Genomic DNA, 13135 nt, shown 5'->3' with positions numbered 1-13135 from the left:
TTTTAACCGTTTTTAAGTACACAGTTCAGTGTCATTACTTTTACAATGCTGTGCTATCATTTTTTCATCACCCGAACAGAAACTCTGCATCCAGTAAGCACCAACTCCCCATTCCCTCTCCCCCGCCCCTGATAACCTCTCATCTACTTTGTGTCAATGTTTATTCTAGATATTTCATATAAGTGAAATCATCCAAAATTTGTCCTTTTGTGTCTGGCTTATTTCACTCAGCATGTCTTCCAGGTTCATCCATGTTGTAGTATGAATCAGAACTTCATTCCTTTCTATTTCTACTGTATGGATACATCACATTTTATTTATCCATTCATCTGTCAATAGACTCTTGGGTTGTTTCCAACTTTTGGCTATTGGGAGTAATGCTGCTATGAACACTGGTGTGCAAGGATCTGTTTGAGTCCCTGCTTTCAATTCTTTGGAGTATATACCAAGAAGTGGGACTGCCAGGTCACAGGGTAATTCTATGTTTAATGCTTTGAGGAACCATTGCTTTCCCATTGCACAGCTGAAGAAAACTGAGACTCGGGATCACCAAGCAGCAGAGCTTGGATTCCAAGTGGACCCAGTGCTCACACTGTAGGCTGCAGATGCTAACACAGTTACTTATTTGCCTGAGCCGTTTCCTCATCTGTAGACAGGGATGACAACAACACTACCCTCAGAGGCTGTAGGGCTGATTAAATGATAGACCACACAACACCTGTAAGCACTGCGCCCGACACGTGGGAACTCAATAAAGGTTGGCTTCTTCCTAAAACCATGGACACCAGACAGTCTTTAATAGAAAATAGGATTTATTTTCACATTTAAGGTTGAACACAAATAAACATTCCAGAAATGTTTTATGTACATAATCAGTAAATTTAATTTATTAAACACAGAAAAATCCAAGCCCACCAGCAAATACACATTTTCTTCCTTCCAGAGCACATGGCCCTCTCCCAGGCCACATCAACTTCCAATACAGGCGTTCACATTGGTGAGGCACAGCTCACGCTGGCTTTCTTTCTGGGTCCTTCTGCTTCTATCACATGGACCCTTCTCACAGACCATGGCAGCAAATCTAAGGGATTCACAGTTGCCGGGATAAGGGACCTCGGACCTGAGAAACTTCATAAAAGCCCTGAATTCCGCTTCCAAAGCCAAGCTTGTAACACTCAGGTCACGCCACAGCATGGTGTAGTGTCACAGCTTTGTTTCTAGTTAATTTTAGTAATTAAATTATTCCAATTAGGGGGGTGAAATTAAACAGGTATCATAACCCTTCTGCAGCAACTGGCTTTCCCCTTTGGTCAAGTAAACGGCAGAAAGCCTTCACTCGCTGCTCCCCCATCTCCACCGCCAACAGACAAGGCACAGAGGAAGGTGAGCTGGGTGATGAGGGGTGCGAGACACGACGTCCACAGTGGATGTCCAGTAGCGGGGCCGTGAGAAAGGGTGGGTTATTGGGGATGTGGTCAGCAGGGGTCTGAGGTTCCTGAGAGGCCTTTCTCAAGCACACAGTCTGGTGGAGCAGGCAGCAGCTCTCTGAGCACCTACAGTGAGAGCCCAAAGTGCCTACCTTGGGGAGACAACACACCTGCTACCACCCTAGCACCCCCAGCCATGGGTTAGCTCAACTGGCCACAGTCTGTGATGACAATCTTCTTGGACGTCTTCCCACTCTTGGAGCCGAAAGATTCTATTTTCTTCACAACATCCATGCCCTCTTTGACATGGCCGAACACAACATGTTTGCCATCCAACCTGGGAGGACAGGTGAGCCAAGGGGGCGGGAAGGAGAGGAGCACGAGGTCAACCAACGTCATGCCCACTTGGCAATGGATTCATTTACCAAAAACAGCCATTCTAACAGAAACCCACACTGCATAGCCGGGCCCACCCCCTAAAGCTCTGTTCTCAATCCCTGCTGAGCTTCTCAAGGGGGACCCCCAGGTCTCAGGACTCAAATGCCATGTGACTTTGTCCGAGGCCACCTAACGCGAATCCTGGCAATTTCATCTAGGAAAAGTGAATTATTCTTGTTTTGCACAAGGAGATAATGGAGTACTGAATTATTTTGAAGAAAGAAGTCTGTAAAATGGAATTATTTTAATAGTCATGGATTAGGAAGTGAGAGCGAAAATAACAAGTGTGGTGAAACTACTTAAGTGCTGGAGGAAAGACATGCTCCGAGCAGCTCTCGGTTTAAGAGATTCTCAGAATCTAAAAGGCAGCTTAGCCCAGCTCCAGCAAGGCCAAGGCTGATTACAGTCAAGGGCAGAACTGCAGGATCCATTAAGAGTTCCATGGAAGGAGCAAAGAGTAGGCAGAGCCAGTAATGACCTGCCTGGCCCTGGTTTCCACATCCCTCCTGGCTTGCAAGCTCAACCCACCACTTGTCTCCCTAATATCCTCGGCACGGGATTTATCACATCTTAGCTCCCAGCCGGCTGCTGTCCTCTTAACCCCAGATGCCCAGGGCTTGGATACAGGGGACTCTGGGGTGAAGAGGATAGGGATGGTGGCTACAAGCCATCTGGAAGCCTAATCTGTTCTGCAGCATTTCTCAAATGTATTTGGCAGAAAACTTCTCTTGCAGGACACACTTTGAGAGCCAGTAACGCTGGAAAGCCTCATTCCCAGAGGGCCTTGTGCCAGGAGCGGGAACTCACCAGTCTGTCTTTATGGTGCAGATGAAGAACTGGGAGCCATTGGTGTTGGGGCCTGCATTCGCCATGGACAAGACACCTGCAAAAAACAGCAAGGGTGAGCCTCCCTGCTCCAGGAGCCATCTCACCTGGGATGTCATTCAACAGAGCAGGTGGCTGTCGCCGCATCAAGAACGTTTGAGACTGCAGATCCTGGGGCTCAGAAGAGGAGAACCAGGGCCCAATGACCAGGCCCCCCAGGGCTTGTGTGCCTTCACTGCCCACTCGGCCACGATTAGGCAGCCAGGGTGAAGGAGGAGAGGGCCTTCTAGAAGGTCTCAGCCATACAGCCTGAGTGGGACCCCCAGCCCTGACCTCCAGATCTTTCCACGGTCCACCTTGGAGCTTAAAGGTAAGACAGTGTTGGGGGTTTGCTGAAAGGCTCTCTCCCTGACATTCCCAAAGGAAAGTTTCTCTTTTAAATTGAGAGCTCAGAATGAGAAAGCTCTAGGAAAACCCAACCAACCAGAAGCACTAAGCCAACTGAGCAGACCTAGTGTGCAGAAGGAAGAAAGGCACCTCGTCGGACACTGAGCAGAGAGGGGGCTGCAGCTCCCGGGTGTGGCCAGGCTGGGTCCAGGCCCCAGGGAAAGCACTCCAACTCCAAAGGGAGGGTGGCCCCCACTCACCTGGTCCCACGTGTTTCAGCGTGAAGTTCTCATCCGGAAAGCGGCTTCCATAGATGGACTTCCCACCTGTGCCATTGTGGTTGGTGAAGTCACCTGCCTGGGGGCACAGACACTTTCTGAGTGGACCCCGCAGAGCTGGCACTCCCAACCCACCCCAAAGCCCACCCAGCTGGAAGCCTCCTGGGCAAAGGGGTCCAAAAGCATCCTATCAAATGAGGAAGAATAAAATAAAGCTTAAAAATCTCCTGCCACTATAACTACCCTTGGTTTCTGAATGATTCACTATAACACCCAGGCAAGTTTTTTAATAATCCTTGAAGGACCTAAAGGCGGCTCTGAAATGATTCTGAGTGACGCAGAATTGTCAGCCCTCAATTCTTGGAGGGCAGCAGGGAGGTGGCCAAGGCTCCCATTACCAGGGCTGGTTTGAGGGACTGAGGGCAGCAGAAGCTGCCCAGATTTAGTTTCCTCTGCCGAGCCCCTCTGGCCACCCCTGTCCCCTCCCTAGCCCAGCATTACCCAGAGGTTTCCCAGTGCCTCACAGACTGGGGGCCAGAAAAACCTGGAGCTGTTCCTACACTCAGTGCTGCCTGGCCCCAGGCCCTGGAATCCTCAGGTAAGCGAGGGGACCTGAGCAGCCATAACCCCAGCCCCCGGATGAAGTGTCCACAGGCACTCATAAGGGACGGTTCAAGACCCTGGCCTGGGCCTCCAGGTGCTGCCACCTCATGTCAGAGAGACCCCCAGCTCCGGCAGCCCCTGCCCTGCATACTGCTGCTCAGAGGAAGGCCTGGCCTGGCCTAGGATGTGCACCTAACAGCCTGGGGTGGAGCTGGGCCCCTTGGCAGCAGAAAAGCCCCCAGGCTGGGTCAGGCCTGTCCCACCCACACCCACCCCACACCCATCCCACACCCACCCCAGCGCTCTGCCCCTCCCTGCATTCTCCACAGGGAGGGGTCTCACAGCCCATCAGCTGGCCCTCACTGTGATAGGAGGGCAGCCACCAGGTCAGGGTGGATGGAGAGAATTCCAGCTGAAAGGGCTACAAAGGTCCTGGCACCCATGCCCCTGCCTCAAGGCTCTGCTGGCCCTGGGACCCTGACCCCTGGCCTCATCATGGGTCCTCCCTAAGAGGAACCAACACCCCTAACACTGCTTGGCTCCTGACCTGAGAAGTTTGTGCTGTCAACACCTACCCTCAAACCTCTAGCACAGCAACACTAATGCCTCTGAAAACCACACAGGTCACATAACCTGCCCGCTGGGCAGGCCATCCTGCCGCTGCCATGTGGCTTAACCTCTGGGGCAGGAAGGGCATGACAATCCTGACAAGTCACAGCCTGAAGGGGTGAGGGCACAAGCCAGCAGGGTAATTACGGCTGCCCTCTGTCCAGAACTCCCCCATGTGCCAGGCATGTGCTGGCTCACTGAATCCTTACAACAGCCCCTTTAGACAACCACTGTTATCATCCCCACTTACAAGAGGGAAAACCGAGGCACAGAGAGGGCCTCATTACCTGGCACATGAAGGACGGAATCACCCTGTGGAACGTTGAGCCTTTGTAGCCAAAGCCCTTCTCGCCAGTACACAGGGCTCTGAAGTTCTCTGAGGAGTGAAGGAAGAGGAAGGTGAGCAGGGCCAGGCCCAACTCCTGGGTCACACCCATCCCAGCCAGCACCCGCTAACCCCACCTGTAGGTGAGCCAGGCCTAGGAAGACCCCAGGGTCCTGGGTCTGTTCCGCCTGACTTGCTGTGTGACCCGGGGAAAGATGCTTCCCTTCTCTGACCTCAGTGTCCCAAGCACTGTGATGAGAGCACTCACTCCTGGTTGTTCTGGGACCTGGTCAGTGGGGCAGGGGGCCATAAGGTTGTGTACCCACCACCCTCTCCCCCTGTGCACTGAGAGGGATAAAGTTGCACTGTACAGGAAAAAGGACTGGGGGATTTACAGCCTTCTGCTGGTTTTGAGGTTCAAGTCGCTACCAGACAGTTGGGCAGATCCACACACGCCACTTCCCTCTGGTCACGAGCCAGCGCTCTGGCTCCTCTCCACGGCCCCCTGCCTCTCCCTGCTCCCACTCCCCTTCTGGCTAGACCACACACAGGCGGCCCCCGTCGTACCTGCTGTCTTTGGGACAACATCTGCCTTCAGCTGTGGGGAGAGAAGGGGGACAACAGAAGGTGATCAGTCCAGAGGCAGGTGAAGGAAGAAACCTCATCACCACCCAAGGATGCCGGGGAGCGGGGGGAAAGGCCCGCAAGGCCATTCCATCCCAGCACCTCCCAGCTCTCCAGGGGAGGCAGCCTAAGCAGCTATCACTTCTGGCAGCTGCTTCCTGAACTCCAGGCTGGGAGGGGCAGCCCTGTTTTCCTCATGTGGCAGAAAGGATGACAGCGCTGCCCCGGCCTCTTTCCTGGACAGAACTGGCAGAGGTATTACAGCTGGGCCCAAGGCATCAGGTTCGGGGCCTGGAGAGGAACCTGTCCAATCTTCAAGGCGCAGAAGGGAAACTGAGGCTGAGAGAGGCAGTCCAGGGCTGGGGTGAAAGGCAGCAGGTAAGGGGAGTTAAGACAAATGGCCTCTTGCCTCCCAGCTTCAAGATCCACCCTTATGCCAAACCATCAGAGTGCACAGGAGCCGGGAGGGTGCGCCCCCTTTTCCAGAAGAAGAAACTGAGGCTAACAAAAAATACCAAGGCCTCCCTGGGAAACAGCTCATTCAACACGAATCGGTTGGTTGGTTAAAAATGCGGCAGGACAGAAGGGAAGGCTACTCCCGGCTTCAACTCGGCTACCTTGACTGCTTCTTGTTTTGTTTAAAAAAGGGCTCACAGAAAGACTCAGGGGCAGGCGCTGAGTGACCTCCCCGGGAGAGCGGCAGGGGTCGGGGGGCTCCCCAGGACACTGCCCCGAAGGCTATGGCAGGGTCCCCCTAGTGGCCGGAGCCCGCGGCCTGGCGGGTCCCACCTCCTCCTCTTCACTTCCCTTCCCGAGGGCGCAGAGGGAGAGCCCGATGGCGGTGGCGGGGGCAGGGCCGGGGCCAGCTCAGCCTGATGCAAAGGCCGCCACGTGAGCCGGAGCCCCGCCCACCGCTCACCCCCGGCGCCCGCCACCGAGCTCGGGGTCTGGATTCCGACCCCAAGGGCCTGGGTCTCCTCCCCCAGCCCCGGCGGGACAGCGGGACCCTAGGCCCTCACCAGCGGCGACCTGACCTTGAGCCTTCTCCTCTACGTGTCCCGCCCCCACTATGCCAGAGTTCCAGAAGAGGCCGGAAAAGAGCAATCGGACGCCCCTTCTTAATGATGGGGAAACTGAGGCCTGGAGCCCGGCGGTGGGAGGCCCAAGGTCACCCAGCGACCCAGGCAGCACGCCGGGCCGGCCCAGCGGTCTCACCTCCAGCACCACGCGGCCGAGCGGCTGCCCGTCGGCGCCCACGTCCAGGTACACGAGCGGGTTCCCGGCAGAGGAGGCAGCCGGGTTGGGGCCGCCGCCGCTGCTGCAGGCGCGGGCCGCGGGGAGGCGCAGCGGCGCGGGCCGCGGGACAGGGAGCAGGCCGAGCAGGCGGGGCCCGCAGCGCAGCGCCAGCATCGCGGGCACGGAGCGGGGCGGGAGACGGGCAGTGCGGGAGCAGACACCGGCTGCGAAGGTCGCCGGCGTCCAGAAAGCCGAGTCCCGGGCGGCCCCGCGCCGCCGCCTTTATTGGCCAGGCCGGCGTCCAGGCCCCGCCCCGGCCCCGCCCCCTCCGGGCCCGTCCGCGGGCGACCCCTGCTGGTCGCGGCGGGCAGCGCCGCCAGGCTCGTGGGGCTGCAGACCGTCCTTGAACGCGCCCTCGCCGGGGCCAGACACTAGGGACAGACAGGAAGGAGGCTGTTCCATGATGGGAGGGTCCCAAGAGATGAAAATAGAATGCTAAAACCTGGTTAGCTGCAAAATATAGGCCTCAGTATGGTTTCATTTAGATATAATAAAGAAAGTCTACTTTTAAGTTCTTTGTAAGTGTGAGGCTCAGGCTACATGCCTTGCCCTGCTGCCCCTCTCCCCTTAGGCCCTGCATGCAGGCAGAGAGACCTGCGTCTCTTCACGGTGGCGCTGAGAGTCAGCCCGAGAAAGGTGGAGATCCGAGGCGGGAATAGAGAGCCAGAGGCGGCAGGAGGAGACAAGCCAAGACACCTCCCTGGTGGCCAAGGACTTCCTTGTCCTGGCCTGGGCCTGTCTCCCGACTGTTCCAAAGACTACACGCTCTTCCAGCAAGACTGGAAACACAGCCTGGACCTGTCGTGCTCACACCAGGCCCCCAGGCCTTCCCCAGGACCCGTCTGACTCCCACTCCCCTGCCCCCATAGGCCGACAGGAGCCAGGGCAGTCAGCTGCCTGCCGGCTCCCCTCCCTCCCCCACAGACCCCAGCACAACCCTTGGGGCTGACTGCACCAGACCTGCAGGTAGCAGAGCACAGCGGCCTTTCTACAGGGTGTGCAGAAAAACCATGGAAAAAGAAAGACAGAAGAGAAGGGCAACTCATGGGAAGGAGTTGTGGCTAGGGACATATAAGCCCCACAGGCTGGCAGTGGGTTTTCTGGGGACCTGGGGGGGCAGTGAGAAGCCCACAGTGAGTGGATAACAGATCTGGGCCCTGGGAGAGCTCCTGGGCCAACGCCGTTACTATCTGCATGCAAAACTGAGACCCAGAGAGAGAGAAGGGACTGGTCAGGGCTGGGCGAACCTGTGCCAATTCTCCCAGACTTCTCTGGGCCTCAGTTTCCCCATATGTACCAGGGACTGATAACAGTTCCCCTGCTGTTTTCCAGTTCTGTTCTGAGGATAAAATGAACACAAGAGAAGGATTTGTTGACTGTTATGAACTGCATCTGTGATGGGCAGAATTCACAGTGCCTTTGCTCAGGATTTGGGGCTCAGATGGCAGAGAGCCCCAGATGCAGGTGCTCAGAAGCCAGAGGAAGCTAGGAAAGGGGGTAGGGGCTGAGCCTTGGAGGCAGGTGGGCATGAACGGGGTCCAGCTCTGGACTAACCTGCCCCAGACCCTGAATCAGCTCATGGGAAGGGATCAGTGCTGGCCCAAGCAAATCCATAAGGCCAGAGCAGACTGTCCTAGACTCAAGAGAATCCTAGCCTGGCTCCTATTCCAGAAGGTCACAGCCTCTTCTCTGTATTCCTGGCACAGTAGGGGCCTGGCATTCAGGGAAGCACTAGATGATCCCGGAGCCCAGGAGCTCCCCAGGTTCCAGCTTGGGAAGGCTGTGGCGCTCTGGGGAGAGGGGAGATAGTTTCCGCCTGGGGGGATCAGCCTGGAGATGACCGTGTTCGAGGGGCAGAGGAACAAGCATGTTGAGAGGACATTCCAGAGGAGGAATGAGCCAAAGCCAGCCCAGAGCTGAGAGAGGTCAGGGCTCCTGTATGGAAAGGCTGAGATGTTGACAATAAGCTGAAAGGCCTGGAAGGGCCCAATCACAGAGGCCTGACATTGTTGGGTAGCACTGGGGAGCCATCGATGGTGCCGTATCCCATCCGCAGGACCTGCATTGGGCCCCAGCCGCCTTCACTCAGGCCATTGCCACTCTTCCTACCTTCTTTGGAAAATCAAACATCATCACTACCTCCTACTTGAGCCAGAGAAAAGTTTCATCTTCCCCAGCTGCCTGTTTGGCTATGAAGTCATCCCACCTCTGCTGTCCTCCACGGTGTTAGGAGGAGAGACAGTGCCTGCGGTGAGCCATGAGCTGAAATATGCCCAGGCCTTGAGGGCTCCAGCCCAGGTGATATTGGGCAGGTGTCAGTAGTCACCTGGTGGAAAAGCTTTTGATGGCCTCTGTATCATCCTCGAAACAGCAGCTTCTCTCCACTCTCCCCAAGTGACTTCTTACCCAGGTGTTAATGGCTCTGTCACCCAGAGATCCTGGAACTCTGCCTTTGGGCCTCACAGAGCCGAACAGTCAGGTTGTGCTGGGCTCAGAGGTTTTGCAAACTCAGACACCCACCCATGCCGGGCGAGGCTGTAGGGAGTGAGGGGAGGTGGCACCGAGGCCAAAGGGCTAACGCACGCCCCAATTAGAGAGTCAGCCGCGGCCTAGCCCAACAATTGTTGCATGTGGGAATGTGGGTCCAGGGTGACCAGATCTTCACATGTTTCAATAAAAGCTAAAATTTGGGGGTTTATGGAAATCTCCCAATTTTTAAATTTTGGAAACTAATTTTAAAATAAAATAATTAAACCCAGAATCAGCCATAGATAAACATGCCCACAGTCCAGATGAGGCCTCTGGGCCAGTAGTTTGCAAGCTCTGTTCTCCACTGTACAGAGAATTGAAGCTCAGAGAGGGGCAGGCACTTGCCCACGTCACACAGCAGGGCAGCACCGGGTCGGTGGTCAGAACCTCTCTCAACTCATGCCCTTCCTACCATGTGCTGGGCCCTGTGCTTCCTCCCAGGGACAAAGAAAGGGGCGGGCAGTTACGCTGCAGCGGGATTCAAAGTACTCTTGAGAAACGTCTCCCAGGAGGCCCCGCGTGAGTGCACAGCAGGGCTGGTAGTATGGGGCTTTCCCAAAGGCTGGGGTCATTGCCAGTATCAGTCCACCCACGGTCAAAGGTGGAAAATGGTCCCCAGGTGGGAGGCCTTGGGCTTCAGTTTCCTTAGCTCCGTCTGAGGCATCTGGGGTTGTCGCCCTCTCTGGGTTGTTCGCCCCCGGCCCCCCAACTCTCCATGAAGTCCTTCCGAATGCATCAGCCTCAGGAGGGCTCTGGGTTCCTGCCGAATGTGAGGCAGGGGGGGACAGGAGGGGAAGTTCCTGCTGCAGGAGGCCAGGACGGGTGGACTCAGAGAGAGGCCCCAAGGGGAAGGTCTGGGGAGGCTCTCCTTCCAGAGGCCAGCTGTGCCTTAGAAGACACAGGTGTGATATCGGCTGTGAGCAGTGCAGTGGCAGGGACAGCCAGCGTGGCCTGGCAGGGCTCTTGGGTAAGGGACACCCACAGCTGCCTGGCTCTTGTACAACTCATCTGTCCATAACCTGAAGAAGCCTGCCTTCGGGCAGGCACCTGGCTTGGTGATTGTGTTCCTGATCCCGTCTAGTCCACAGGCTGACTGCAAGGGGGTCTGCGGGCCCCGTGTTATGGATACTGGCTCCAAGGCTCAGAGGGAGCCCGTGGCTGGCCCAAGCCCACAGGAGTGGCAGGTGGCTGAGCTCCAAAGCCAGCACGCTGCTGGACCTTGGTGTCCTCGCGAATCTACAGTCAGCCTCTGGCCCTGCAGCCTTGGCGTGCAGTAGTGCAGGCCGACAACTGGGTCCACGCAGCCCTGAGTAGGTTTAGTCTGTTCCTGCTGAGGCTCAATGGGAAAAGTCACTGGTCGGCAGGACCCAAGAGGTCCCCGAGCTCAGGCCCAGACTCTCCCTTTGTACCTGCACTATCCACCTTATTTACTATTTTCTTTTTTTTCTCTCAATACATCCTTATCACAAGGAGGGGCCTGTGCTGCCAGGTTGCCCAGGAGTGGGGCCTCAGCCTCTGCCAAGGATAAAGGGCAGCCTGGCCATCCTAGATGCCACCTGAGCTCCGGGATCTCGGCCCTGTGGTTGTGAGAGAGCAAACAGCTGGGATTCTGCAGTCTCCTGCCCCTTTTTCGGCCTGTTTCCCTTGCAACCTGTGTACTTTTTCTTGAATCTATCGACTTGGTCCTCTTGATCTCTGTTTACTAACTAACACGGATATCTCTCTCCCAACCATTAGAATAAATCCCCTTTGAATCAGTATCGCCTGCCTAGCACTGATGACGCGTGTTTGTCTTTTCTTCCAATGAAAATAAGTGCAACAGTCTTAGATGCTTGTGGGTCATGAGAAGAGCTACCATCTACTGCACACTTAAGGATTTTATACGGTATTTCTTCATCCTCACCATGGCCCTCGGGGACAGGTAGTGACTAGTCTTACCTGAACTTTACAAATGAGGCCTCCAAAGCTGCCGAGCAGCCTGTATTTGGCCCAGCTCTGCCTTATTCCAGAATTTGGCTCCTGACTCAAATACCTGCCACTGAATTTTAGTACAAAAGGTCAGCAGGCATGGGTCAGGCTGGGAGAGGCTCAATTTATGTGACATAGATCTCAGATTTTCGACAAGCAGCGGCTCCAAAAGTTGATTGTCTCAGGGGTGATGTTCCTAAGATGCTATTTCCCCATCACAGGCCCCACTGCTGGCTCATCTGACCTACCAGGAGGTCAGAGCCTGGGCCCCAGCTCCAGGTGGGAAGGAGGATGGGGGGCAGGGCCCAGGGTGTGTGGAACAGCTCTAACCAAGGCTGTTGAGCAGAGGAGAGGAACAGGGAGGGGGAGTGGACATGTTGCCATCTCCAGAGTGCCGAGGGCTGCTATGGGGCAGAGGGCACAGTGGGGGCTCCCTAGACCCAAACCAGGACCTGTGGGAGCCAGGTTGGGGGTTTTTGAGAAGAGAAAGATATCTGTCAATCAGTGGTGTCACATGACCATGCTTTGAAGTAGTGAACTCCCCGTAGCTGGAGGTGTGCAAGAGATACCAAGCAGAGATGCCACAGAGAGGATTCCTACTCGGGGGGTGGTGGGTGGGCCCAGGCGACCCGTGAGGTTCCTTCCAGTCCTGAGATTCTGATTTAGTCCCCCTATGTCGAGGCTGCACGGGGGAGCAGAAAAAGTCTTTTACTGGCACATTGATGAGTGAAATGCAATCCAAAACCATAAATGCCAGAAGAGGACACTGGTTTATGGTTACCAGTTTCAGAATGGTCACAGGTTTCCCAGCATAGAAACAAATGGAAGAAACTATAAAGAAAACCTTGGGAATATTTGGCTACCTACATATTTTAACCTTGTGCACTTTATAGGGCGGGATAGGGGGATGATTTGGGTGTTCTTTTTTACTTTTATTTTTTATTCTTATTTTTATTCTTTCTAGTATAAGGAAAATGTTCAAAAAATACATTGGGGTGATGAATGCACATCTATATGATGGTACTGTGAACAGTTGATTGTATACCATGGATGACTATGTGATATGTGAACATATCTCAACAAAGCTGAATTTAAAAAAAAAAACACAATGAGGGGAAAAAAAAAAAAGCACCTGGACACAATCGGGCAGACTGGCCGTGCTTCTTTCCCAGTTATTTCTTGCTACCCTTTTCCTCCATGCTTTGGGGCAGGCGGAGTTCAGAAATAACGACAAAAGAGTCAATACTTGGCAAAAAAACCTCAGGACATGCCCAATTGATCTGGAAAAAATGCACACCCAGCCTCTACCCTCTCCCATCCCCTATCTACAAGAGACTCGGGTTGGAGAAAGAAGGGAGTGGAGGGGAAGCAAGACAAGTTAGGCCCATGGTGGGGAATGAGGACATGAGAACCCCCAGACGAGCTTGAGGAACCTGGAAGCAGAGGTTTCCTGAGCTGAATATCTGAGCAGGGCCAAGGAAAGGAGCAAGAACCCAGAGACGCCCTCGACCCCGGTGGGTTCAGGAAGCGGTGCACAGTGTCTGGGCAGGTGGTCCCCTGACACCCCCGCCCCCCGCCGTGGTGTGGACTTCCTTGAAGGGGGAGGTAGGGCAAGAGGGCTCGGAAGTGACTCTTCAAGCCTGAGGACCAGGGCGCTTTGTGGTTGGGGCCAAGGAGATCATGGCAGGGCCGGAGGCCAGATGGAAACAAGGACCTCTAGATACCAGGGGACGGACAAGGGCAGCTCTGACAGGTGCCGCTCCTGCCATCTTGGCACTCCTTAAGCCTCCAGGAACTTAGAGGCAACCCTGGGGAAAGGACAGGGG

General features: G+C 55.1%; 2 protein-coding genes across 3 annotated transcripts; one reads left to right on the top strand and one right to left on the bottom strand.

Moving 5' to 3' along the window:
* Window positions 1–869: 869 nt before the first annotated feature.
* Window positions 870–6995, bottom strand: PPIF (peptidylprolyl isomerase F). The gene is made up of 6 exons (XM_037805101.1): window positions 6732–6995; window positions 5460–5490; window positions 4855–4943; window positions 3338–3434; window positions 2673–2748; window positions 870–1764 (listed from the first exon to the last, which is right to left on the bottom strand). Exons 1-6 carry the CDS (start codon window positions 6924–6926, stop codon window positions 1629–1631), a joined length of 624 nt encoding a protein of 207 aa, XP_037661029.1. The 5' UTR covers window positions 6927–6995; the 3' UTR covers window positions 870–1628.
* On the top strand, window positions 6335–11206 carry LOC119510745 (protein ALEX-like). Of its 2 annotated transcripts, XR_005212010.1 has the most exons (3): window positions 6335–6779; window positions 7384–9110; window positions 10812–11206. XR_005212010.1 is itself a non-coding variant. In XM_037805100.1 (2 exons), exons 1-2 carry the CDS (start codon window positions 6392–6394, stop codon window positions 7656–7658), a joined length of 663 nt encoding a protein of 220 aa, XP_037661028.1. In that variant the 5' UTR covers window positions 6335–6391; the 3' UTR covers window positions 7659–10805. The 2 variants fall into 2 exon arrangements, 1 of the variants encoding a protein (XP_037661028.1); XM_037805100.1 differs by lacking the exon at window positions 10812–11206 and having other exon boundaries at window positions 7384–10805.
* Window positions 11207–13135: the final 1929 nt, after the last annotated feature.

Source organism: Choloepus didactylus, chromosome 15 (genome assembly GCF_015220235.1).
Source record: "Choloepus didactylus isolate mChoDid1 chromosome 15, mChoDid1.pri, whole genome shotgun sequence".
In the NCBI taxonomy this organism is placed as follows: domain Eukaryota; kingdom Metazoa; phylum Chordata; class Mammalia; order Pilosa; family Megalonychidae; genus Choloepus; species Choloepus didactylus.
This window is presented reverse-complemented; position numbering and strand designations above follow the sequence as displayed.